We start from the raw sequence: 26,380 nt of genomic DNA, 5'->3' as shown, positions 1-26,380 counted from the left end.
TAGTAGGCCAGGGACTTGAGAGATAAATGGGAGTGGGGTCGGGCTGGGGGGAAAGTAGCTGAGAATGCAACAGGTAGATGAGGGGTGGGGAGAAAGTGATAGATTGGACAGGCGGGTGGAGCGGACAGATGAGAAAGACAATGGACAGGTCAAGAGGGTGGTGCCGAGTTGGAGGCTTGGGACTGGGATAAGTTTGGCAGAGGGGAAATGAAGAAGCTTTTGAAATCCACATTAATCCTGTATGGTTGCAGAGTCCCAAGGCTGAAGATAAGACTTTCTTTCTCCAGGTGTCAGTTGGTTAGGATTTGGCAATTGAGGAGGCACAGGACCTGCATCTCCTTGGTGGAGTGGGAGGGGGAGTTGAAGTGTTCAGCCATGGGATGGTGAGGTTAGTTGGTGCAGGTGCCCCAAAGATGTTCTGTGAAACAATCTCTGACTGATGTTGAAGGATCCTTTGGGGCCTTGGATGGAGGTGATGGGAGAGGTGTGCGCAAGTTTTGCACTTCATGTGGTGGCATGGGAAGGTGCCGGGAGTGGGGTGTGGGCTGGTTGGGGGGCGTGAATCTGACAAGGGAGTCGTGGAGGGAATGTCTCTCCAAAACACTGATAGGGGTGGGGATGGTAATATATAACTAGTGTTGGGGTCTGTTCCAAGGCCCCAAAGGATCTTTCCATATCTGTCAGAGATTCATCTGTACTTCCACACACGTTATCTATTGTGTCCGTTGCACCCGATATGGTCTCCTCTATGTTGGGGAGACAGGACACCAACTTGTGAATCATTTCACAGAACATCTCTGGGCCACCTGCACCAACCAACCCCGCCGCCCTGTGGCTGAACACTTCAACTCCTCCTCCCACTTCAGCAAGGCCATGCAAGTCCTTGGCCTTCTCCATTGCCAAAGCTTAACCACCCAACTCCTGGAGGAAGAATGCCTCATCTTCAGCCTTGTGGCCATGTAACCAAATGGGATTATTGTGGATTTCACCAGTTTTGTCACTTCCCCTCCCCCCACCTTACCCCAGTCCCAAGCCTCCAACTCAGCACAACCCTCTTGACCTATCCATCGTCTTTCCCACTTATCTGCTCCACCCTCCTCTCCAACCTGCCATTTTCTCCCCCACCTTCATCTACCTATTGCATTCTCAGCTATCTTATCCCCAGCCCCACCCCGTCCCATTTATCTCTCAGCCCCGTGGCCCATAAGCCTCCTTCCTGATGAAGGGCTAATGCCCAAAACGTCAATGCCCCTGCTCCTCGGATTTTGCCTGACCTGTGCTTTTTCAGCACTACATTCTTGACTCTGTATCTCACAGTCAGTCTGGAAATATAGAGCTGAATTTGAGGTGGGAATGGGATGCTCTTGTGGACTCGACAGCTCCATGAGGAACACAGGTCTGGATCTTGGAACATGTGTAGAAGACTGGGCACTAGACAAGGAGTGATTGGGTATCTGAGGGAGAGGAATCTGAGGAATGGAGTGATGAGATTTGCAGTACAGGCAGGGAGGAGGATAGGTACTCCGGTTTCCCCCCACAGTCCATAGATGTGCGGTTTTGGTGGATTGGTCCTTAGGATGGGGCAGTGTGGGTGGGTCTGATGGGATGCTCTTTGGGGGGTCAGTATGGACTCAATGGTCCAAATGGCTTGCTTTCACACTGTAGGGATTCTATGGTTTTATGATATTTAATGGTACAGGGGCTGAATGGTCTACTTTTACTCACATTTCATACATTCTTATTTCATTTGAATTTTTTTTGTGAATATTATTTGTGATGTTTAATTTAAGAAAGGGATAAAGAATCTGTTAATTGTATAAATTAAGGTTATGTGTGCCCATTGGTAGCCTCTCATTGGATAGTTATTTGTACATGTATAGAGTAGGACATTTATTTGGTGGGATTCTCCTCACATTTTAGTTGCACTTCTCTCCCAGAGTCCTGCCACCCTGTGAGGAAGGATTGGGTAGATTAGGCACTTTCTTCTTTGGTCTGTTCTTGGGACTTGCAATTAACAAATCCATGCAGCGGAGAGAGGGGATTATTTGCAAAAATAGTAATTTATTCTGAAAAGTGCTCCATTAATAATAAATTAAGATTTCAATATTGACCATTTAAATATGTGTATATTTAAACACATACACACACATACACACACACAGTTTATCCAATACTTCATTAAAAACATTCAAATTTGGCTCGGTATTTCTTACTGCTTTTATTTGTTATTTGATTTCCCACATCTTTTTTTAAAATGGCTTTGTAATATCTCAGCTTTCCTGCTACTGTTCCAGTTACTGAATCAAAACATTGATCCTCAAATCTGTCCTATTTCTTATTTTTCTCCACTATTTCAACTTGTGGCTTTCCAGATTAATTGTGACCATTTTTTTTTCATCTGTGCTGTGTCATAAAGCAGTTCTGCACTAAACTTTAGAGTTCCAGGAACAGAATCACACTTCCAAGGGCACTATTGCTGTGCAGATTGCTGGAACCTTCGACATTAGCCAGTAATCCCTTCCTGTGCTCAAGTATAAAAATATATCAGATATTGACTTGGTTATGTATAGCTCAGTAAACCAAACCCTTGGTAAGTTACCAAAAAGAAAGTGAAAGTCTTCACTTGAGTCACTAACTTCCCATTGTTCATTTAAAGTCTCTGCAGCGATTTCTTTAAAAGTGATTTCAGAGAGAAGGATTAAGAGGCTAGATTTTCCAAGTATTAGTCACACTGTGATAGCCATTCCATTCCTTTATCACATTAAAAAAGAGCTCCATGCGTCAATTTGGGATGTTTTGGAAATGCAGTGTACACTTGAAAACTTACAGGTGCCTCAGAGAGTGACACTTTCTTTTTATTTACTCATGGGATGAGTACATCACTGGATAGGCCAACATTTATTGCCCATCCCAGAGGGGAGCAGAGACACATTGCTATAGATCTGGAGTCACATGTAGGCCAAACCAGGTAAAGATGGCAGTTCCCCTTTCTAAAAGACATCAGTTGCAATCAACAATGGTTTCTTGGTCATCATCAGACTTTTAATTCCAGATTTTTATTAAATTCTGCCAATGGAGGGATTCAAAGCTGCGTGTCCAGAACGCCGCGTGACCACACCCTTTCCATTCATATCCCTGATTGAGACTTGTTGTCCCTGTCCCAAATGTAACAAATGTAAGTAGATTGTATCATATGGTAACACCTATTGTAATGTGTAGCTTGAATAAAGTTCCAATCTTCATTTTCTCATTCTGCCAGGATTCCTTCGGCTTTTAGTCTTCCCATTGCTCTCACTGTAATGACTGGTTTGACAATGTCCCGGTGTCTGTGACCTTGGATTCATAGCTGTATCATGGCCCTTTACTTCTGTTCCTAAAGCAGTGTATCAAGAAATCTTACTCATTTTGATATGAGCTGTAAGTGACTTTGAAACTTTTTGTTTTTCCAGCCTGGATGACTGCACTATTTCAAAGTTTCCCTTGGCCCATCAGGGATTTTAAGCTTTATTCACAGATACTCTGATGTCCTTTCATTCACATCTGAACTCTAACTCAGGACTACTCCCATAGACTAACACCTCACAATGCAGCTGCTACCTGCTTTGGAGTTACTAATTTTCCTTCCCCAGAGAGCTGATTGCGGCAGGCCTACAGGGGCCTGTTAATCTAGTGTGGAACAAGAAAATCACTTTTGGGAGTTTCCTTGCCAAACGTCTCTGTCGTTTTACTTTGCTTTCCCCTTGAAGTCACTTTTCTAAAATACTACTTTAGCCAAGAATTTCCACCATTTGTCCTGGTGCCTCACCAAGGTTGGTATCAAACTCAAATCCTCTACAGCACATTGAGACTTTTTGCTATTGTAAAAACAAACATTATTCCTATTAAGTTCAATGCTTAGTTTTTAAAATCTACTGCTGAGTGCAACTGAGTTATCAAGATTGCACTGGGTAGAATATTGATTTGCCAGTCAGTATGCCCAGTAGTTTCATTGAGGAGAAAGTGAGGTCTGCAGATGCTGGAGATCAGAGCTGAAAATGTGTTGCTGGAAAAGCGCAGCAGGTCAGGCAGCATCCAGGGAACAGGAGAATCGACATTTCAGGCATAAGCCCTTTACTGAAGAAGGGCTTACGCCCGAAACGTCGATTCTCCTGTTACCTGGATGCTGCCTGACCTGCTGCGCTTTTCCAGCAACACATTTTCAGCCCAGTAGTTTCATTGTCTTGGCTGTGGCGTAGTAGCAGTTATTCTGAAGTTTTGAAGTTACAGGAGTCATTGCTAGTATTCACTTGCTTACCCAGACAGTATCTTGCTGCCTCTTCAAATGGCATCAGCTCATGTTCCTCCCAAATTCATAATCTCAAGGTTGTCTCAAAGTGTCCAACAGCCAACTCTTAAAGCTGACTAACTGTGGGAAGTGTGCCGTTGTGATATTTTATTAGAAATGAAATAACTAATGAGAAATCATCTTTCCTAAACCACTGATGATGTAGGAATCTGCTCAGTGTGTGGCATTTTTTAAATCAATAGGGACAGAAAAGAGTTAGATACTTTGAATCTGTGTTGCTCCATCATTTGTGCAGAGATTTTTTTTCCCAATCTCCACAATGGTTGTCACTTGCTAAATTTTTGGTTTGGTCTTTGTAAACGATCTTCAAAAATAAAGCATTTTCAGGTGATGTGAAGACAGCAAGCTTTTTATTAACCCCACCCAGATATACAACATCATGTTTAACTGATACCACTACATTCAGATGTAGTTGTAACCTCATGAAGCCTGATGAAATGCAACACTGCCTACCACCATAATGCCAAGATCTCAGTGCCAGGACCCACATGGGGAATTCACCACACATTTTTTTGAAAAAGTTAAACTCTGGAAACTGATTGGCATGGTGGCTCAATAATTAGCACTGCTGCCTCATAGTGTCAGGGACCTGGATTCTATTCCACTCTTGGGCGACTATCTGTGTGGAATTTAAACTTTTTCTCCGTGTTTGCGTGAGTTTCCTCTAGATGCTCCGGTTTCCTCCCTCAGTCCAAAGATGTGCAGGTTAGGTGGATTGGCCATGCTAAATTGCCCATAGTGTCCAAGGATGAGCAGGCTAGGTGGATTGACGAAGGGAAATGTAGGGTTACAGGGATAGGGGGGTAGGTCAGGGTGGGATGCTCTTCAGAGGTTTGGTGTGAACTTGATAGGCCAAATGGCCTGCTTCCACTTTCTAGGAATTGTATGAAATCCTAGAAGTGATACATTTGGAGGGAAGTGGGATGTTTTAATCTCTACATGCTCTGGATCCTCCATTTAATACCCCCAGTCAGGAAAATTACATTCCTGCATACATTCCATTTCCTCATCATGTCTATAGAAATTTCAAATTCCACTGTTCCTGTTTTTGCACTGAAATAACTTACATATTTCAGTTCTTCCAAAACTAAATCCACTCTTTTAGCAATTTTCAGAACTTTTGTCCTTCGTCTCCAAAGTAATTGTTGGATCCAAATATTTCAAAGGTATTTTTAAATAGGTCACAGCAGACAACATATTTAGGATCATATAATTTTACAGTACAGGAAGAGGCTATTCAACCCATTGTGTCTGTACCAGCTCCCAAAAGAGCTACACAGCTAGTCCCATTCTCCAGCCTTCTCCCTGTAGCCGTCTAAGTTAGTCACTTTCAAGTATATATATCTAGGACTGTTTTGAAACCTCTTATAGAATCTGCCTTCACCACTCTCCCAGGCTACAGGTTCCAAACTCTAATGACTCTTTGAGTAAAGATGTTTTTCCTCATCTCACTCTTAGCTGTCTTGCTGGCAATCTTGAAATTAAGACCTCCAACTAATGCACAGTCTCCCTTTTTAACCTTTATTCCTTGTTGTTGTTAATAGCTTCAGTTCTTGCATATTTAAATGATTTCTATCAAATATGTGTTTATTGATTTTTTAAAAATATCGTATTAATGTCTCTGATCCCTTATCAGAAGTGCTACCCAAGTTGTTAACAGCAACAGCTTATGTGAGTTTCACACCCAAAGTTGGACAAATCAAAAAAGTTATGTCCTTTCAACATATAGATCATTAAGTCGTCCCAGTTAAATATTAGGAAATGAAATGTTAAAAATACAAAAAGGAACAGAAAAAGAGATACTTTGTAAATATCCTTGTAAATAAAAATAAAAATGTGTTATTTTAGCTGTAGAGGATCAATTAATCAGTAGTACATGTCTCCTGAGTCTTATTTTAAATTTGTAGTCAGGAATTTGACGTCCCAATCACTTCTGGTTCCAGACACAATATCATGTCAATATTGCTAACATTACATAATTTTTAAGACCAAAGGTCCTATTTGATCCAGGGGGTGAGTTTAGCATTCAGTGCTGGTGTTCTGAGGAAAAGTCATATTAGACTTGAATTATTTGCTCTGTTTCTCTCTTCATTGATGCTGCCCTGACCTGCTGAGTTTCTCCAGCACTTTTTGTTTTTAATTTCAACTACTGGTGCCATGATTGGGCTAGAGGTGGGAGCTTGAGAGAGAGTGCAATTATGAAAAGGCAAATGTCAGCTATGACTGGGCTTACTATTAGCAAGAAGCAGGCAGAGAGCCAGCTGGTTCACACTCCACGCAAGAACCCAAGTGCTCACTCCTCAGGCATTCATGCTGCTCTGCTTTAGTAAAGGTAACTTCAGGGCACAGCACAATTGCACCAATTTGATTACTCACTGATATACACGCCTTTTCGTCAGCGGTTAATGAATAATGAGTCCACTATGTTCCCATCAGCTGTTGACAAACATGCCCCAGGTCCTTTCTTTGCTCTTCCCTTTATTAGCATTGAAGATTTGATTCTGTCTGAATTTATTAGAACGTTAATGGGAGGTATGGGTGAGTTGCTGGCACCCTCAAACCTCCAGCCTCCCATTAAAAGTTTCATTCTGTCCTAGTGGCATGAGAAATCTGATAGATTCCCCTAGTGCATGATTTTTAAAGAAAATCCAACTCTGCCACCTAAAAAGCTTTGTAATGTTGTGGTCTGCTTTAAAACTGCAATATATGAACTGAAAACATTATAAGCAACTGGGCTACAGACAATGGAATACAATGGCAGTCTAACAGTCCATTTTTATAATTTTCTTCACAATAACTAATGAAACAAAACACACAATTTACTAATTTCAGCATGAACTATGTATTGTCATTGAATAATGATATGATTATTGAATATGTCTGTGCTCGTTACAAAGCACATCAGTGCTTCATTTCTGTCAAAAATATATTTACCTTGCCGTTGTTTTATCGGGAGTTACCCTTCTCAATTCTGGGAGGTGATGTACCTCATTTTCACAACAACTAAGTACTTGGAGTGCTGTGAAGTAGCAAAATCTATTCAGCTTCAATTTTAGTTTCACTTTCTAAAATTTAGTTATTTTTTAAGCTTAATTTAAAAATCCATTAATGTTATATATTTGTTCTAACACAAACTTGCACAGATATATATTATTTTATGATTGAGAAAAACAAGCTGTTAGCAATTTAGATCAGCTCTTCTTTCTAATTTGATTACTCAACCCAATTTAACATTACTGAAAATGTGTATACAGGTTTTCTAATGGTACTGGATGTGAGAGAGCACTTGAGATGATATTGTTATAAGGTCATAGAGTGAGGTGTATGCTTATGGAACTATGCATCTAGGTGTTATATGTGAGCATGATGCACACAGAATTATCGAGAAGAAAGTGAGGGCTGCAGATGCTGGAGATCAGAGCTGAAAATGTGTTGCTGGAAAAGCGCAGCAGGTCAGGCAGCATCCAAGGAACAGGAGAATCGACGTTTTGGGCATAAGCCCTTCTTCAGGAAGGGCTTATGCCCAAAACGTCGATTCTCCTGTTCCCTGGATGCTGCCTGACCTGCTGCGCTTTTCCAGCAACACATTTTCAGCACACAGAATTATGTCAACAAACAGCTTTTGACATTACGAGAACAAATGTTTTTTCAACTCTCAGACTCCAGTAGGCAGTTTTTAAAAAAATATAAATAGTTTGACCATTTAAATAATTTGACATGTCTAGAAATATATTTTTGCGCTAAGACAGCATTTAAAATCTGTCTAAAGATTCGTAACTTCCACACTGTCAGTTATTCACTTTCTCCAGTGAAAATGCTGTCCTCAAATGGCACTTGTAAGTTTGAGTTTCTCATATGACGGAACCTTGTCCCACACTTAGTTCTCGGAAGCCCTAATGAAAATAAGAACTGTTCGAAATTGGTCAAGACTTCTGAATGCAGAGTGTGGTTGGAAAGCCTTGTGGGAAGCTATGGAAGTGATTACTGGGCCTTTTGCTGAGATTTTTGTCATCGAGAGTCACAGGTGAGGTGCTAGAAGACTGGAGGTTGGCTAACGTGATGCCACTGTTTAAGAAGATGGTAAGGACAAGCCAGGGAACTATAGACCTGTGAGCCTGACGTCGGTGGTGGGCAAATTGTTGGAGGGAATCCTGAGGGACAGGGTGTACATGTATTTGGAAAGGCAAGGACTGATTAAGGATAGTCACCATGGCTTTGTGCGTGGGAAATCATGTCTCACAAACTTGATTGAGTTTTTTGAAGAAGTAACAAAGAGGATTGATGAGGGCAGAGTGGTAGATGTGATCTATATGGACTTCAGTAAAGCGTTCGACAAGGTTCCCCATGGTATACTGGTCAGCAAGGTTAGGTCTCATGGAATACAGGGAGAACTAGCCATTTGGATACAGAACTGGCTCAAAGGTGGAAGAGGGTGGTGGTGGAGGGTTATTTTTCAGATCTGGAGACGTGTGACCAGTGGAGTGCCACAAGGATCGGTGCTGGATCCTCTACTTTTTATCATTTATATAAATTATTTGGATGCGAGCATAACAGGGGTAGTTAGTAAGTTTGCAGATTACACCAAAATTGGTGGTGAAGTAGACAGCGAAGAAGGTTACCTCAGATTACAACAGGATCTAGATCAGATGGGCCAATGGGTTGAGAAGTAGCAGATGGAATTTAATTCAAATTAATGTGAGGTGCTGCATTTTGGGAAAGCAAATCTTAGCAGGACTTATACACTTAATGGTAAAGTCCTAGGGAGTGTTGCTGAACAAAGAGACCTTGGAGTGCAGGTTCATAGCTCCTTGAAAGTAGAGTCACAGGTAGATAGGATAGTGAAGAAGGTGTTTGGTATGCTTTCCTTTATTGGTCAGAGTACTGAGTACAGGAGTTAGGAGGTCATGTTTCGGCTCTACAGGACATTGGTTAGACCACTGTTGGAATATTGCGTACATTTCTGGTCTCCTTCCTATCGGAAAGATGTTGTGAAACTTGAAAGGGTTCAGAAAAGATTTACTGGGATGGTGCCAGGGTTGGAGGATTTGAGCTACATGGAGAGGCTGAACAGGCTGGGGCTGTTTTCCCTGGAGCAACGGAGGCGAAGGGGTGACCTTAGAGGTTTACAAAATCATGAAGGGTATGGTTAAGATAAATAGACAAAGTCTTTTCCCTGGGGTGGGGGATCCCAGAACTAGAGGGGATAGGTTTAGGGTGAGAGGGGAAAGATATAAAAGAGACCTAAGGGGCAACTTTTTCACGCAGAGGGTGGTATGTGTATGGAATGAGCTGCCAGAGGAAGTTGTGGAGGCTGGTAGAATTGCAACATTTAAAAGGCATTTTGATAGGTATATGAATAGGAAGGGTTTGGAGGGATATGGGCCGGGTGCTGGCAGGTGGGACTAGATTGGGTTGGGATATCTGGTCGGCATGGGCAAGTTCGACCAAAGGGTCTGTTTCCATGCTGTACAGCTCTATGATTCTATGACTCTATCTCACCATGACTCCAAGGAAATGCAGCTCAAAGTTAGCATTTCAAATCATTGACCTTCCATCAGAATTGATTGGTCATGAAAACTCACTGACTTTAAATTTTGACCCAGCTCTTTGGGTCTCCACATGGTCATAAACTGAAAGAGCCCTTAGGCAATCCTAACCATCTGACTCTGCAGGAATTGCCTGGAAAGTTTACCTTTATGAAGAGCAATACCCCAGCTTACTGGAATCATGAGCGGTTGTTTCTAACATAGAGGAGTTGGAGACTTGGGAGAGATCAATTTACTTAACTGCTTTGTATCCCAGGAAATATAAGACAGATTAAAACAATATTTGACTCCTAGGTAGCTATGCAATGATCACCCTATCTTTCCCCCCTCCAACCCCATCCCAGATTCCCGCTGACTTTCCAACCTCGATACTTAACCCTCTGACAACCTCAAACCTCTGACTCTGCTGACTCCTGACCTCACCATCTAGCCAACATACCGAAGCTACCTCTGTGCCATCCCATTTTACCCCCTACACACCCTGTCATCCTACCTATTTTACCTATTCACTTCAGTCACACTCTCACTCACTCATTAATACACTGAAAAGCTGCTTACATGTCCCAAAGCTTTTTTTAATGAGCTACAAAATTAAAATGCCTGAACACAACAGGTCATGCTTTAAAACGTGGAAGAGGCTAGTCTTATACACACAATCCTGTGCTACAAAGAAACTCCCTGATGGAAGATTACTCCACAATTCTGACGAGGCTAGGATTTAGCTAGAAATGTGGAGCTCCATCAAATAAGAGCAGCAATCTGACGGTGATTCCCATTCCTTGGAAGATTGGCCTTTGTTTTATTTCTCTCCACAAATGCTCCCTGATCTGCTAATTTTTCCAACATTTTCTGTTTGCCTTTTGAATTTGCAGCATCAGTGGTATTTTTGCTTTTGTGTCAAACTAAGCTTCTGTTTGTTTGTCTTTGTTGGATGTAAAAGGTGTAATTTGTAATTCCATAAAAACAGGGAGTTTCCATGAAGCTGAACAGAGATCGCTACAGGAACTCACAGCAGGTCTGGCAGCATCTGTGAGGAGTAAACAGAGTTTACATTTTAATCCAGTGACAGGTTTTCACGGTTTTCTGAGCAATGTTCCTCTTGTTAATGACATTGCTATGGTTGAAATGAATTCATCATTTCCTTTGCTACATGTAGGACTTTGCAATAAACAGTGTGGCTAATAATAACAGTCACTACAATGAATACACTGAAAAGCAGTTTAGGGCATCATGATGATGTGGAAAACTAAGATATAAATGCAAGTTCTTGCTCTTTCCTCAAAAACTGTTAGGGTTCACTAGAAGAAAGATTGCATCTCTTGAACTTCAGTCCTTGCATTACAAACTCTATTTCCTTAGTTATAGAGTCATACATCCTTTGGTCCAACGAGTCCATCCAACCATTATTCCAAACTAAAATAGTCCCACTTGCCTGCACTTGGTCCAAACATTTCTTATTCATGTACTTTTCTAAATGTCTTTTAAACATCATAACTGTTCCCATATGCACCACTTCCTAATTGTCCCCACGTCTTTTTTTAAGATCTTTCTTCTCTAATGTTAAAAATATACCCCCCTAGTTTATAACTTCCCCAGCCTAGGGAAAAGACACCTGTCTTTCACCTTATCTATGCCTCTCATGATAAGGTCACCCCTCAACCTCCTATGCTCCTTGAAAGTAGTCCCAGACTATCCAGCCTCTCTTTATAAAGCAAACCATCCATTCACAGTAACATCCTTGGTAGAACATTTCCATCCCCTGAATGACATGGGCATCGGCAAGAAATTTGGGAAAATAGGATGAGATCAGCAATGAGGACATTGAGCGCAACAAGTTTGATTTTCCAACTAAGTGTTGAATAGTGAGATCAGAATCTCACAAGTGAGTAGCAATGGGCCTGTTTGCAATCATTTGCATGTACTAGCATCTCATGATTAACTAGTCTCGCCTCATTTGTATGCATTTACCCATTATCTCTACTGCTGGATAGAACTATGATGTGGAGGTGCTGGTGTTGGACTGCGGTGGACAAAGTTAAAAGTCACACAACACCAGGTTGGACTATAAGCTGGTGTTGTTTGATTTTTAACTGGATAGAATCTAGGCTCTGATAATTCCTGACATGAAAGTCAGAGCAGCTACCTGGCAATATTAACTCACTGCTTGGCTCCTCCAGCCTTCCATCTTGGGCAACAGTCCCCGATATATCAGATTGCCCTGTAGGTTTGCAGCCCCCACTCATGGGTGTTGACATCAGACATGTTCTGGCCTCACTAAATCATCGTGGCAATCTCCAATTCACATTCATGCGGTATTCTGCACTTTAATTTTGCACTTGGAAGTGCACGAGCAACTTTCATTATACACTCGGCACAGGGGCAGGTACCCAAATCGTGGTTTGGACAAGGCAACTCAGGGCATCTCACTCGCTCTCTTCTGACTCACTCATATTGTGCCCGCTTAGATGCTCACAGCATCTCTGTCATACCTTGCCGTCACCCCCCACAAGCCTAAAGGCTCACAGTCCTTCTGCTTTTGCTGTTTAGTGCAAACACAAAGCCAAAATGGTTGTCACACTTGTCGGCAGTCATCTGGCAATCAGACACTTAGACCATAAAACATTCTGCTGTACAAAGGACGGCTCTGTATGTTAATTCTTGTCATTGCAGCAAGTATGACATTTGCCCATACAGCTTTAAGAACACTTTTACAATTGAGGTCATCGGCTTCCTTTCTATGTCACTATCCCTTGATGCAATCCCATGGTGTGCAGGTATGGTGGGGTTTGCCCTATTGTGGAGCCTGTTGGCCCTTGGAGTTTTCCATGGGGTGTTTGCAGCTACAGAGTCCAAGTGTGGTGAGTGAGTCCTGCCAGATGCAGGTGCACCCCCCCTCCCAAGGCTTAAACTCCCAAAGGGCTAAGGGTGACAGGCAGAGTGGAGGTAGAGATCCTGGCCTCCTCTGGAGTGTCAGGGTTAGAGTAGTGCCGGAAAAACACAGCAGGTCAGGCAGCATCCGAGGCAAGAAAATCAACATTTCAGGCAAAAGCCCGCCATGAGGAAAGGGCTGATGAAGGGCTTTTGCCCAAAACGTCAATTTTCCTGCTCCTCAGATGCTGCCTGACCTGCTGTGCTTTACCAGCATCACTCTAATCTCTAACATCTGCAGTACCCACTTTCGCCTCCTCTGGAGTGTCATGAGTGGACCCTTCTGAGGGGGCCTGAGTGTGGTATCTCCTCCAGTTGTGTGCCCACTGGCATTGCTTTGTCTCCTTGTAAGGAAGGGGCACCTTAAGTGAGTTTATAGTCCTGCATTGTGGAGCACTAGTAGCTGAATCACAGAGCACAAGTCTGTGCATTGATCCGGTAGATCCTGAAAGTGCTAGACCTGGCTGTCTATGGCAGCAGGTAACCTGTCCATGGAGGCAGCCAAACATGCCAGAGACAGCATGGTACCTCTAATATCCTTGTGAGCTTACGCAGTGCCTCTAACAGACCTGCCCACTGCTCTTGTGTCTTCTTAAACGAAGCTGTTAATTGCCAATCGCAGGAGAGCACCCCTGGTAATCTACCAAGTGCCAGTGACATGGGGACTTTTTTAATCCTTACCCCACTGCAGAAATAAGCAGTGGTGTGGTCAGAAGCAGTTGCTCCCAACTCTAATCCAGCTAAAATACATCCCGAGGTATTAGTAACTGGGCTGGTGGAAGGTATAGGAGACAGCCTTGCTTGTGCATCCTCTGAGGGATGCGTGGCTATTTCCCCCAGAGGTGGTGGAAAATGTGTCTTGTGGGGCCACCCTTTGATGTTGGAGACTGGGCAGATTCTGAAGGAAAGAAAAGAAAGAATGTGACATAAGGAAAGGGTAGAAGTATGAGCATGTTAACAGTGCAAGTGTACATTCACAGTGACAGTATCCTTCTCCTAAACTCTGCGGAAAATACTCTTTACTAATTTTCTAACATTCAAACCCATCTCTGTTGGCCCTCCATTCGCCATGATACTTTTGCTGCTGTCACTCTGTCAACACATTAAATTTTCATCCCCTTCAAATGTCTTCATTGTCTTTCCCTACCTTACCTCTGTAATATTCTCCAACCTTATAAACTCTCCCATAATTTATACTTCATGCACAGTGGCCTGTTGTGCATCTGCCTCCCATTGATTCATCCCTAGAAACAACGCCAATGGCACCTTCCTCCTCATCCTTACGTATATTAGACTTCTTAATTTTTCTATTTATTTTAAAACCTTCCTAAAATCCATTTTTGAATCGACATTTTGGCAGCATTTCTAACTCCCCAACTATAGCTCCTCCTTTACTACTTCTAGCAGTTTCATTTATTTTCCACTTCTTCTGTGAATCTTATACAAGAGAAAACTACCAATGCATCAAAAGTTATTGAAGCTGATGCACATTCTTGTATTATCTGATTATCTTGAAAGTCTGACCTTCCCCATTATTGTCAGGATAGTTTTTAACATGGCTGCGTTTCTAAGTTCCAAGGACGTCATCTAAATCTTCCCCCCCCCCTCCTAGTATCTGAATTATCAAATCTAGACTGTTTGCACCTCTTTCAATGCAAACCTATCCTTTCCCAGCTTCAAAACAATGGTAGGTACCTATTACAGAAACATGGCTGAAGGAGGGAGAGAATTGGCAGCTCAATGTTCCGGAGGTTAGATGCTCTCAAAAGGATATGAACGGAAGCAAGTGTGGGAGATAGGGGGAGATGTTTTTGACTTATTTGATTTATTATTAATCATTGTCACAAATGTTGAGATACAGGGGAAAAGTATTGCATTGTGTGCTAACCAGACAAATCATACCTTAGGTACATCAGGGTAATAGAACAGAACACAGAATGTAGCATTACAGCTGCAGAGAAGGTGTAGAGAAAGTTTATATCTAATATGAGAGGTCAATTCATAACAGTGGGGAAGAAGCTGTTCTTAAATCTGTTGTTACATGTTTTCAAACTTTTGTGTCTTCTGCCCAATGGAAGAGAGTATAACAGGATGAGAAAGGTCTGCAGACCTCACTTTCTCTGGGGTCTTTGATTATGTTGGCTGCTTTCCCGAGACAGTGGGAAGCGTAGACAGAATCAATAGAATTGGGTAATAATAGTGGGGGATTTTAACTTTCCAAACTACGGGACTGCCATAGTTTTAAGAATTTGGATGGTGAGGAATTTGTTAAATACGTTCAAGAAAATTTTATTTATCAATATGCAATACACCTACTAGAGATGGAGGGCAATTTGATCTTCTCTTGGGAAATAAGTCAGGGCAAGTGACTGCAGTGTTAATGGGGAAGCACTTTTGGGCCAACGAACATGATTCTGTTAGTTTTAAAATAGTAATGGAAAAGTATAGTCCTTGAATAAAAGTTAAAATACTTAATTGGAGTAAGGGAAATTTTAGCGGTATGAGACAGGAACTTTCAAAAGTTGATTAGAGTGGACTGTTCACAGGGAAAGGGATGACTGGCAAGTTGGAGGCTTTCAAAAGTAAGATAACGAGAGTTCAGAGGCATCATGTTCCTGTTTAAGTGAAGGGTGAGACTGGTAAGAGTTGGGAAAAATTGACGAATAAAAGGTATTGAAGCTCTAGTCAAGAACAAGAAGAAGTCATATGTTAGGTGTAGACAGCTGCCATCAGGTGAATCTCTTGAAGAGTGTAAGGGGTGTGGGGGCATTCATAAGATGAAAATCAGGAGGGCAAAAGCGGAGATTAGATAGCCTTTGCAGAAAAGGTTAAGGATAATCCAACGAGATTCTACAAATATATTAAGGGAAAAAGAACAACTAAAGAGAGAATAGGGCCCCTTAAACATCAACAAGGTCATCTACATGTGGAAAAACAGGAGTTGGGAGAGATACTAAATGAATATTTTGCATCAGTTTTACATTGGAGAAAGAAAGAGGTGGGGGAACTCGGGGAAATTAATACTGATGTCTTGTAAACAGTCCACATTACAGAATGGGAGGTGCTGGAGGTCTCAAAAACATAAAAGTGGATAAATCACATGATCAAGTGTATCCAGGATATTGTGGGAAGTTAGGGAAGATGTTGTGAGGCCCCTAGGTAATACTTGTATCATCTAGAGCCACAGGTGAAGTGCCAGAGGACTAGAGGGGGCTAATATTGTGCTTTTATTTAAGGAAGACAATAAAGAGAACACTGGGAATTATGAACTGGTGAGTCTGACATCAGTAGTGGGTAAATTGTTGGAGGGGATTCTGAGAGATTGAATTTACATGCATTTGGTGGGGCAAGAACTGATTAGGGATAGTCCACATGGCTTTGTGTGTGGGAAATCATGTTTCACAAATTTGATTAAGCATTTTGAGAACATAACTAAAAAGATTGATAAGGGCAGAATGATAGATATTGCCTACTTGGACTTTAGTAAAGCCTATGACAAGGTTCTGCATGGTAGGCAAATGACTAAAGTTAGATCAAATAGGATTCAGGAAGAGCTTGCCCATTGGATACAAAATTGGCTAGACGATAGGAGACAGAGGGTGGTAGTGGATGTTTGTTTCTTGGACTGGAGGCCTGTTCCACAGGGATCAGTGCAGGGTCCCCTTTTTATAATTTATGTAATTGATTTGGATGAGAATTTAGGAGCCTTCATGAGTAACTTTGTGGATGACACCAAAATTGGTGATATAGATGACAGTGAGAAAGGTTATCTAAGATTATGAAGGAATCTTGATCAATAGGGCCAATAGCTGAGGAGTGGGAGATGGAGTTTAATGGATAAATGTGAAATATTGCATGTTGGTAAAACAAACAAAGGCAAGAGAAATACAGTTAATGGTAGGGCCCTGGGTGATGTTGTCAAACAGAGAGACCGAGGAGTTCAAGTACATAGTTCATTGAAAGTTGCATCACAGATTGACATGGTCATGAAGAATGTGTTTAGCACACTTCCCTTAATTGCTCTCACCATTGAGTATAGGGGTTGGGACATCATTTGAAGTTGTACAGGACTTATGGAGTACTGTTGCACACTTATGGAGTACTGTGTATAGTTCTGCAGCTACTGCCAACCACAACAACCACCCTTCCCCATTGGAAGGTTGTTATGAAATTGAAGATGGTTCAGAAAAAGTTTACCAAAATGTTGCTAGGACTAGAGGGTTTGAGTTGTAGGAAGAGGCTGGATAGGCTTAGACTTTTTCCACTGGAGTGTTGAGGGTTGAGGGATGACCTTAACGAGGTTTATGAAATCATGAGGGGCATAGATAAGGCAAATAGCAAAGGTCTTTTCCCTGGGATAGGGGAGTTCAAAACTAGAGGGCATATTTTTAAGGTGAGAAGGGAAAGATTTAAAAGGGACTTGAAGGGCAACTTTTCACATAGAGGGTGGTTTGTATGTGAAATGAACTGCCAAATGAAGTGATGGATGCAGGTACACTTACAATATTAAAAGACATTTGGACAGGTACATGAATAGGAAAGGTTTAGAGAGATACGGATGAAACACTCGTTTATAGAATCTCTACAGTGTGGAAACAAGCCATTTGGCCCAGCAACACTATACTGAACCCCTACGAAGAGTAACCATCCCAGATCCATTCCCCAACCCTGTTGCTCTATATTTATCCATGACTAATGCACCTAACCCACACATCACTGAACACTATGGGCACTTTAGCATGGCCAATTCACCTAACCTGCACACCTTTGGACTGTGGGAGGAAACTGGAGCACCCGGAGGAAACCCACGCAGACACGGAGAGAATGTGAATCAAAGCTGAGTCCCTGACATTGTGAGGCAGCTATGCTAACGACTGAGGCATCATATTTCGTTTGGGAAAGTTGGTCGGTGTGCACAAGTTGGACTGAAGCATCTGTTTCCATGATGTAAGTGTCTATGACTTAGGTCTAATATTGCTCCTGACACTCTTCCATCCAGATTTTATCTCCACTTCATCAAATCACTGCTTCCCAATTTTCCGTGTTTTCAATGTTCCAGTTTTCAAGCCTTTTCAATTTTTCTTCAAGAAGAGAGTAGGTAAGGATAGAAAGTTTGACACAAAGAAAACCAAGCACCAGATATCTTATTGGTTTGTTTAATTCTGTTATTTCATTCTAACTTGCTGAAAATTGTAGTGAAAGTGTGATATGATCCCATTCCCAGCTTTGAAACATCCAGGGCACAATGCTTAATCTTCAGTTAAAAATAATCTTTACCAAAGGATTAACAACTGTGCATTGTTTTTAAAAGCACTAATTCTGTATTGAATTCTAAAGATAATCATTTGAGCTGTATTTTCTAACTCACACAAAACATTTGTTTGCCTCTTGGCAGTAGAAGGGTTAAAAGCTGATTAACTAATTAAGTATCAGTATGTAACCATTAACATATCCTTAAAGCTTTGTGCATTGGTTAACATAATAAAATTGTCTGCTTTAGCCTTGCAAACAAATTATGTGCATCACTGTTTGGAGATGCCAGATGCAAGATAATATTAAGTAGCCTTTTGTAAACCTCAAATTATCCCTCTTGATAAATCTACATATTAATTCCTCATTACTTTCACATCAGAGGACAATTGAAGTAATTTACTTTTGATCATCATATGCTGGCACTGAATTCTAATTTTTAGCCTACGCAGATTGTGACTTTATTCATGACAATAAATCATCAATCATGCCTTTCCATTTCTCCCTAGTGGATGCAAATGTTTTTCCTGAAATACTTTGCACTTTTCTTAGATTAGATTTAGATTACATTACAGTGTGGAAACAGGCCCTTCGGCCCAACAAATCCACACCGACCAGCCGAAGCGCAACCCACCCATACCCCTACATTTGCCCCTTACCTAACACTACGGGCAATTTAGCATGGCAAATTAACCTGACCTGCACATCTTTGGACTGTGGGAGGAAACCGGAGCACCCAGAGGAAACCCGTGCAGACACGGGGAGAACGTGCAAACTCCACACAGTCAGTCGCCTGAGGCGGGAATTGAACCCAGGTCTCTGGCGCTGTGAGGCAGCAGTGCTAACCACTGTGCCACTGTGCCGCCCACTTCTCTCACGTTGATTTCCCTTTTAAATGTGAATAACTGTAGTTAATTACGGAATGTAACTTAGATTTTTGTGAGTTATGATTTCCCAAGATGTTGTGTTTCTTTTGTTTGGTAGATAGCACTACACATTATGTCTTTCACCACTCACAAGCTAAGATATTCAGCCTGATGTGAGATTGTTCTCAGAAATGAACTAAGCTTATTTCATTTCTAAAGTGGGACACTTTGTTTTCCACAGAAATCAAGTGCATCTATACGGATATGATGTCAAGGTGCAGGTGCTGGATTGGGGTGGGGGACAAAATTAAAAATTACACAACACCAGGTTATAGCCCAACAGGTTTATTTAGAAGTACAAGCTTTTGGGGCAGTGTTCCTTTGTCAGGTAGCTAGTGGAGCAGGGTCACATGACACAGAATTTATCCTAAAAGATCAAAGTGTCATACAAATGATGTGACATATTGAACAAACCTAGATTGCTGTTAAGTCTTTAATCGCTTACAATGGGGATGCAAGTTTTGACTCATTAATATGTAAATCCCACAACTTCTTTCAAGTCACATTCCTGAGATTTCCTAAGGTTTTATTAAGAAAAAGTGACATCTCTGCTCAGACAATGCATTAATGGGGTGAGGTTAGAGCTGTCAGTATTCCAATCTTGAGTTCAGACCAGTTCTATTTCCAAAGTAGGAAATTATAAAACTTAACATGGACTAACTGCCTACAGATTGTGTGCTTTTTGAACAAAACAGAATATGTATGTATGTGTGTGTGTGTGCGCGCGCGCGCGCGCAAGTGTAACAGAGCACATACCTGTGAGACGGGATGAGTGAGAGTGTGGGGGTGTATGTGTGTGTCTGAGACAGAGTCGACATGAGTGTGATCATGTGTATATAGAGTAGTGGGGTCACCTGTAGTATGAAATGAACCCAGGATCCCAGTTGAGGCCACCCTAGTGGATACCAAACTTGGCTATCAGCCTCTGGCTCTGCATATCCCGAAGTCTGCCTTGGAGGACGGTCACCCGAAGATCCGAGGCCGAATGTCCTTGACCACTGTTCAATATGTTGCATTAGTTGTATGACACTTTAATTTTTTACTATAAATTCTGTGTCCTATGATCATGCCCCGCTAGCTACCTGATGAAGGAGCAATGCACCAAGATCTTGGACTTCCAAACAGCCTTGTTGGACTATAACCTGGAGTTGTGTGATTTTTAACTCTATAAGGATATAAATCACACCTATTTTATGTTTATTTGTCATGGTTGACCATCTAAGACTACTTTCAGCACTTGAATAGATTCTTGGATAAAATGTTTTATTATATGTCATGACTGTAGTCCCTACAAAGTGAGTGCAGTTTAAAAGAACAACTGGATCTCATATATGAAAACAACTAAAAGCAGTTTTTCATTAAAAGTGCATGTATTTTTTAATTCACTGGGAATGTTACTGGGATGGCTGGTATTTATTGCCCACTTTTAATTGTCCGTGACTAGATAGTAATGAGGTGCCTTCCTGAATCACTGCAATTCTGTGTTGTTAGGAAGGCAGTTCTAATGATTTTGGTCCAGTGACAGTCAAGGAAGGGCTATGCAGTTACAAATTAAGATGGTGTGTGGCTTGGAAGAGAACTTACATGTGGTGATAAACCTCAGTAAGCCCTCCTGTGTGAAGCTTTCAACATTTATAAGACATATCAAGTTTGCCTTCACAAAACCCTACCAAGAGAGGTTAGAAATGGAACATTTGATGCTTCACAGATGAATAAGCAAGGAATGGAGGGATATGGACCATGGGGCAGGCAGAAGGGATTAGTTTAACTTGGTATCATGTTTGGCAAACATCATGGGCTGAAGGGCCTGTCGCTGTGTTGTACTGTTTTATGTTCTATGGTATTCTCATATGTCAACTACATTAAATAATTCTATTACAGTAATACTGGATTCTTAGAACACAAATCAAGATTTTGTCAATATTCTTTTAAATTAGGTTTTCCTGGTAAAATATTTAGCGTTTAACTTTATGTTTGGAAAATAAATACAGCTTTTAATTGTTTTGAATGTATAACGAATGATAGTTATCATATTAGTTGTGTAGTTTCAATGTGATAGAGCTACTTATATCAAATGCATGTTAATGCCCCCATTGAACTATTCTCTTAGCCTGAATGAAGACATGATAATTGCTATTACATTGCAAATACTGCATTGATATATTAGTGATGTTAAAGGTTAAACTGCAATGTTAATGCTATAAGTTAATAGCTGTTAATAACATTATTATCTGTTTAATGGTTTCAAATTAAATTTTGATTGCATTTTAAAATTTGTTATTTATATGCAATTCTTTACAGGAGGGGATATGGACAACAGGAGGTAAGAATCCCACATATTTTTTGCTGATGGTTAATCTTTTTGCGTGTCCGACTACTTCAGATATCTGATGCTTAAAACGTGACCAAAGATTTCCACTATTTACCTCTTTTTACCACCTCCTCCTCTTTGTTCTTTTCTTTCTTACAACTGTTTTCCAGCAACAGCAATTACTGAGGCCCTCGCTGCTTAGACCTGAGGTACAATAGTTTATCTGTGTGTTAATAATTCATCACAACCTTCTCACAAGTTTGCAGATGTATATTTCTCTGCACTCAGAATGTCAACTTTTTCAATCGCTTGTCCGCTCTTGATGTGCATTTGTGGTTAGTGATAACAAAAGATTAACTCAGTCACACATGAGCACAAATACTCATTATGTGTTTTATCTGAATGGCAGGAACTCTCCATGGAGTCAGGAATTGATCCTGGCCAGGACTACTATGCACAGGATTACTACAATTACGAACCTGGGTAAGCCTTCCTGAGTGAAGCTTTCAACATTTTTAACGACATATCAAGTTTGTCTTCACAAAACCCCTACCAAGAGAGATTAGGAAAGGAACATTTGATGCTTCTAATTCAGAATGAATATAAAACAGAGCCATTACTAATCAAAACCAACTGTTTTAAATTAAGCCATCATTTTCTTATCTTAATTTTCCAATTATGACTTTTGCTTAGTGGCAGTGTCCAGAGAAATAAAAAGGATTTTCAACCACAAATAGCTCTCTACTCACCTGGAAGGAAGGCCAGGCACTTTGGGCAAACTACTGCTTGACTTACTCAGTTTTCAGAGACACGTTTAGTTGGGAAGCAATGATCTAGTGGTATTATCACTGGACGATTAATCCAGAGACCCAAACAATGTTCTGGGCACCTGGGTTCAAATCTCACCATGGCCGATAGTGAAATTTGATTTCAACAGAGAATCTGGAATTAAGGGTCTAATGGTGACCATGAAACCATTGTTGATTGTCAGAAAAACTCATCTGGTTTGCTAATGTTCTTTAGGGAAGGAAATCTGTCATACTTACCTGGTTTGGCCTACATGTGATTTCAAACCCACAGCAATGTGGTTGACTCTTAACTGCCCTCTGGGAAATTAGGGATTGGCAATAACTGCTGGTCCAGCCCCAGTGCATTGTCATCAGAGGCAACAAATCCTGCAAGTGGATGCCCATTATTTTGTGAGGTGCCACAGCCACAGTTCCCAGGCTCCTCGAAGGTTTATTTCCAGCAGCATTGCCAGGTCTGGCTTGTGGCTGACAAAGGTGGATGTCCAGAAGACATGGATAATGATTTCAGTTCATCCACTCATAGACGGATATCAAACTGCACTACAGTGCTGTCCATGCAATCATTGAGCACTCTTCTGAAGTCTGGGCTGGGCTGCACCGGAAAAGCAATCACTGGATAAGGTTTTCAGTGTTGTGATTTTGGACTTTGCACTGTTCACTGGTGGGACGAGACCTTCAAAGAATGGGAGCTAGGCCAGCCACTTGTCGTCTCAGATAAGGAAGGAGGGGAAAATCTTACACAAGGGGGTCACTGTTTAAAAATAAAATCATGGGCAGCCCATTTAAAACAAAGATCAGGCTACATATTTTCTCTCAAGAGAGTCGTGAGTCTTTGGAAATCTCTTCCTGAAACAGCACTGGAAGCAGAGCCCTTGAATATTTTTCAGGCTGAGGCAGATAGATTCTTGTTAAGCAAGGGGATAAAAGGTTATTAGAGGAAGGTGGAAATCTGGATTTGAGGTTACAATCAGATCAGAATGGCCTTATTAAAGGTCTAGTCAGACTGTGAGGGCGAAATGACCTAATTCCAGTCCTGAATCATATGTTTGTGTATCAAGAGCCACTTTCCTGTCTGTCTGTCCTCAAGCTCATGATGTCTAAGGTGACTGTTGTTCTGACAGAAATCTGCCATGTCACCTGGCATCTCCACTGATTGCACAGTTAAGGCCAAAGTGTTTTCAAGAAGGAGTTAGGTAGCTTCCTTGGGGGCTAAAGGGATCAAAGGATATGGAGAGAAAATGGGAATAGGATACGGAGTTGGATGATCAACTCTGTTCACATTGAATAGCAGGGCAGGCTCAAAGGGTTGACGGGTCTGCTGTTGCTGCTTCTATTTTCTGTCTTTCTCTGTGCTGCAGAATGCAGGATTCAGGCCCATCAGCGATCTACATGTATCCAACAGGGTAGGTGGAGCCCATGAGCAGAGGGTATGGTGCTGAGGTTCCAGTGTGTTTTGGAGTTGAGCCTAAGAACAGACATTAAAGGTCTTCCTAACCCCACAAAAAACATCTATTCATTAGAAATACACATTTAGCTTTGCAGCCTATAGCAGGTGTTATGCTAGCAATAGATAGGCACACACTCATCTAGAACCGTTTCATAATTGTAATCAGAGGTGAGGGGGTGGTAGTGCAGTGGTATTGTCACTGGACTAGTCATCCATAATCTCAAGGGTAATGTTCTGGGGTTTGAATCTCTCCACAGCAGATGGTGAAAATTGAATCCAGAAAATATTCTGTGGTCTCTCGTAGTAGTGTCCCTATCTCTGAGCCAAGAGGCCCAGGTTCAAGCACCATCTGCTCCAGAGATGTGTCACCAACACACCTGAACTAGTTTATTAAAAATAACTATAATTGCCATCAGGGCTATACAAGTGCCTTAGGACTTCCACTTACATATTTATGAGTTACGTTTGAGTAGAATTGATATCAATGTTAAGATCTGCCCAAAAATTGAATCATGTGGACATCCAAAATGAACTTCCTTACCAACTTTATCTCAAACAAGAGAAAGGCATCAGATTGTTGAAAACCTCCAGTCAACATTCAGTAACTGCACTTTGTAAATTCACATGGGTGATAACAATTAGGATTGAGATCAGTAACCACCTATAGCTGCTAGCAAATGCAGTGTCTGCTGCTGCTCAGCATATACATACCTGTCTTCATTTATTTTTCCCCATTGCAACACGCAGTGGAATTCTTCTCTGCTTCAAGGTGACTGAAGGAGGGCAAGTTGAACTTTTTGATACCTGAATTATGCATTTTGAATAGTTTGCTGCTCAAGAAGAATTCAATAACCATTCTTGCATACCAGCAGACCATAACCATGGGGAATCCAACTCCCATGCCCAGACTGTGAATAAATACCTATCACATAAGTTCCATTTATGTTGACTTTCATTTTAACATGGCTAACCTGCATTGATAATGAGAAGAAACAGAATATACAAGGGTGAAAAAATAATTATGCTACATGGATTAATGGGCTAATCATGCACAAAGGTTAGCAGTAATGATTGTGATACTGAAGCAATTTTATTCCAGGTTTGCAATTATCTGCTCATAAATAAGATTACATCTGATCAGCAAATGATACAGTAATGTCCCAACCTTCAAGAGACTTTCTCAGACCTTCAGTTCCATGGTGAAGTTTCAGTTCCTGAGATGTGTGGAATAGTAATCATTACAGTAGGGATATTTACATTCTAAGCAAACTGAAGCTATCTGATATAGAGGTATACATATATTTTGCTAACAAAATTATGTTGTAATAACATTGGAATCAATACCTTGAAATCAAGGAAACCCAATTAATTCATATACCTTTACCTTCATTCTTCATTAATTGTACTAAATTTATGCATGAGTTAATGAATGTTACATGTGGCTCACTGAGAGACCATATATCAAACAGCTTGAATAATATTAGAATTAAAAGCAGTTTAATAGACCACAGGAATTCAGCAGTAACTGTATTCTGAAAATAAATTTGCAGTCAATATCAATGCCCAAGACTAATGTCAACTGGTCAGATGAATTTAGTATTAGACCCTTTTTAAAGCCGACGAGACATAACAGCATTTGTATAGGTTCAAGTCAATGGGATAGAAATTCATCTCGAGCTGTAATAGGGTGATGTTCGTTCAGTTGCCTGTTGTTCACAGCACTTCACATCTAATTAAATTAAAAGCAGCGGAACTAAATATCTAATACTGCACATTACAGGCAGCATACCTAATATTGCCTCTGTGCAACTGTCTGCAATGAATTTCTACCTTAACTACCTTCCAGTTAGCAATGCTTCCGGACTTGTATGAGTTTGTCCTTGTGAGCTAGCACAGATAAATTGGTTGCCTTATGTGATAGCATTTTGTGAACAAAGGAACCATTCTAAATAGCCTCTATCAGATCCAAAAATATTTCAATCAAATAGTTGAATGTCATATCAGAATCTTATGGGGATCTGAGCGATGTGTGCCATAGTAAGATTTAGGGTGAAAAGTGGTATAGGGTGAAAAATATGGCGAGGTCCATGTCAACGTTGAGGTCCTCTTGGTCCAACATCTTCACAAACATCATGGCGAGATTAATTCTGGGCAGCAATGAAATGCCAATTGACATTAAGCACCTGGTAAACACTGCAACTTGCGTCATTAATATTTCGATTCTTACTTTACCAAACTAGCCAAAGAAGTTAGACATCAGTAAACTCAACACGGAAACCAGTGTGGGAACCTGGTGAATTCAACTAGCCAATTGCTCTAAATGAGCCCGATGTTGGACACCGGGCACCTCCATCTCTGGGCATGTTACACGGGTGCCATATCCATGGACATTGGCATCTGACATGTGCCAGCCTCCAACAACACTCATACTACATGTCCTACCCATTTACAGGTCACTTCTGCACTTCAATGCTATAACCCAGGCTGTACTGGCTGTAACATTGTAATGTTACAGCAAGGACACTGGGCTTCCAGGGATATGTACCCAGATCATAGACTGGACCAGGTTGTATCTCTAGCCTGTTCACTTGCTGTCACAGTGCTTACTCACTTTGACCCTGCCTGCATGTTCACAACATCCCTTCACTGCATTACCTTGTCTTGCCTTTTTGTACTTTGTCTCCTCAGTCAGCAACACAAGGATCACATTACCATTATATCACCATGCTCTGTAGTGCAGACACAAAGATCACCATGGCTGGCAGCAGTCCTTTCAAGGGCAGCCTCCTATACCAGTCCAGACCCTGCTTGGGACAAT

At 41.2% G+C, this 26,380-nt stretch overlaps 1 protein-coding gene across 1 annotated transcript in view; it reads left to right on the top strand.

The window, feature by feature from the left end:
• pcdh15b (protocadherin-related 15b) overlaps positions 1 to 26,380 on the top strand; it is a 1,523,107-nt gene that overhangs the window by 1,484,704 nt on the left and 12,023 nt on the right. The window contains exons 40-42 of the mRNA XM_043712368.1: positions 21,297 to 21,318; positions 21,477 to 21,515; positions 21,716 to 21,789. Of these exons, the coding sequence (XP_043568303.1) occupies positions 21,297 to 21,318; positions 21,477 to 21,515; positions 21,716 to 21,789 (135 nt within the window). The remainder of the gene's footprint in view (positions 1 to 21,296; positions 21,319 to 21,476; positions 21,516 to 21,715; positions 21,790 to 26,380) is intronic.

Source organism: Chiloscyllium plagiosum, chromosome 22 (assembly GCF_004010195.1).
Source record: "Chiloscyllium plagiosum isolate BGI_BamShark_2017 chromosome 22, ASM401019v2, whole genome shotgun sequence".
Lineage (NCBI taxonomy): Eukaryota > Metazoa > Chordata > Chondrichthyes > Orectolobiformes > Hemiscylliidae > Chiloscyllium > Chiloscyllium plagiosum.
Note: the sequence above shows the minus strand (reverse complement) of the source record. Positions and strands in the feature narration are given on the sequence as shown.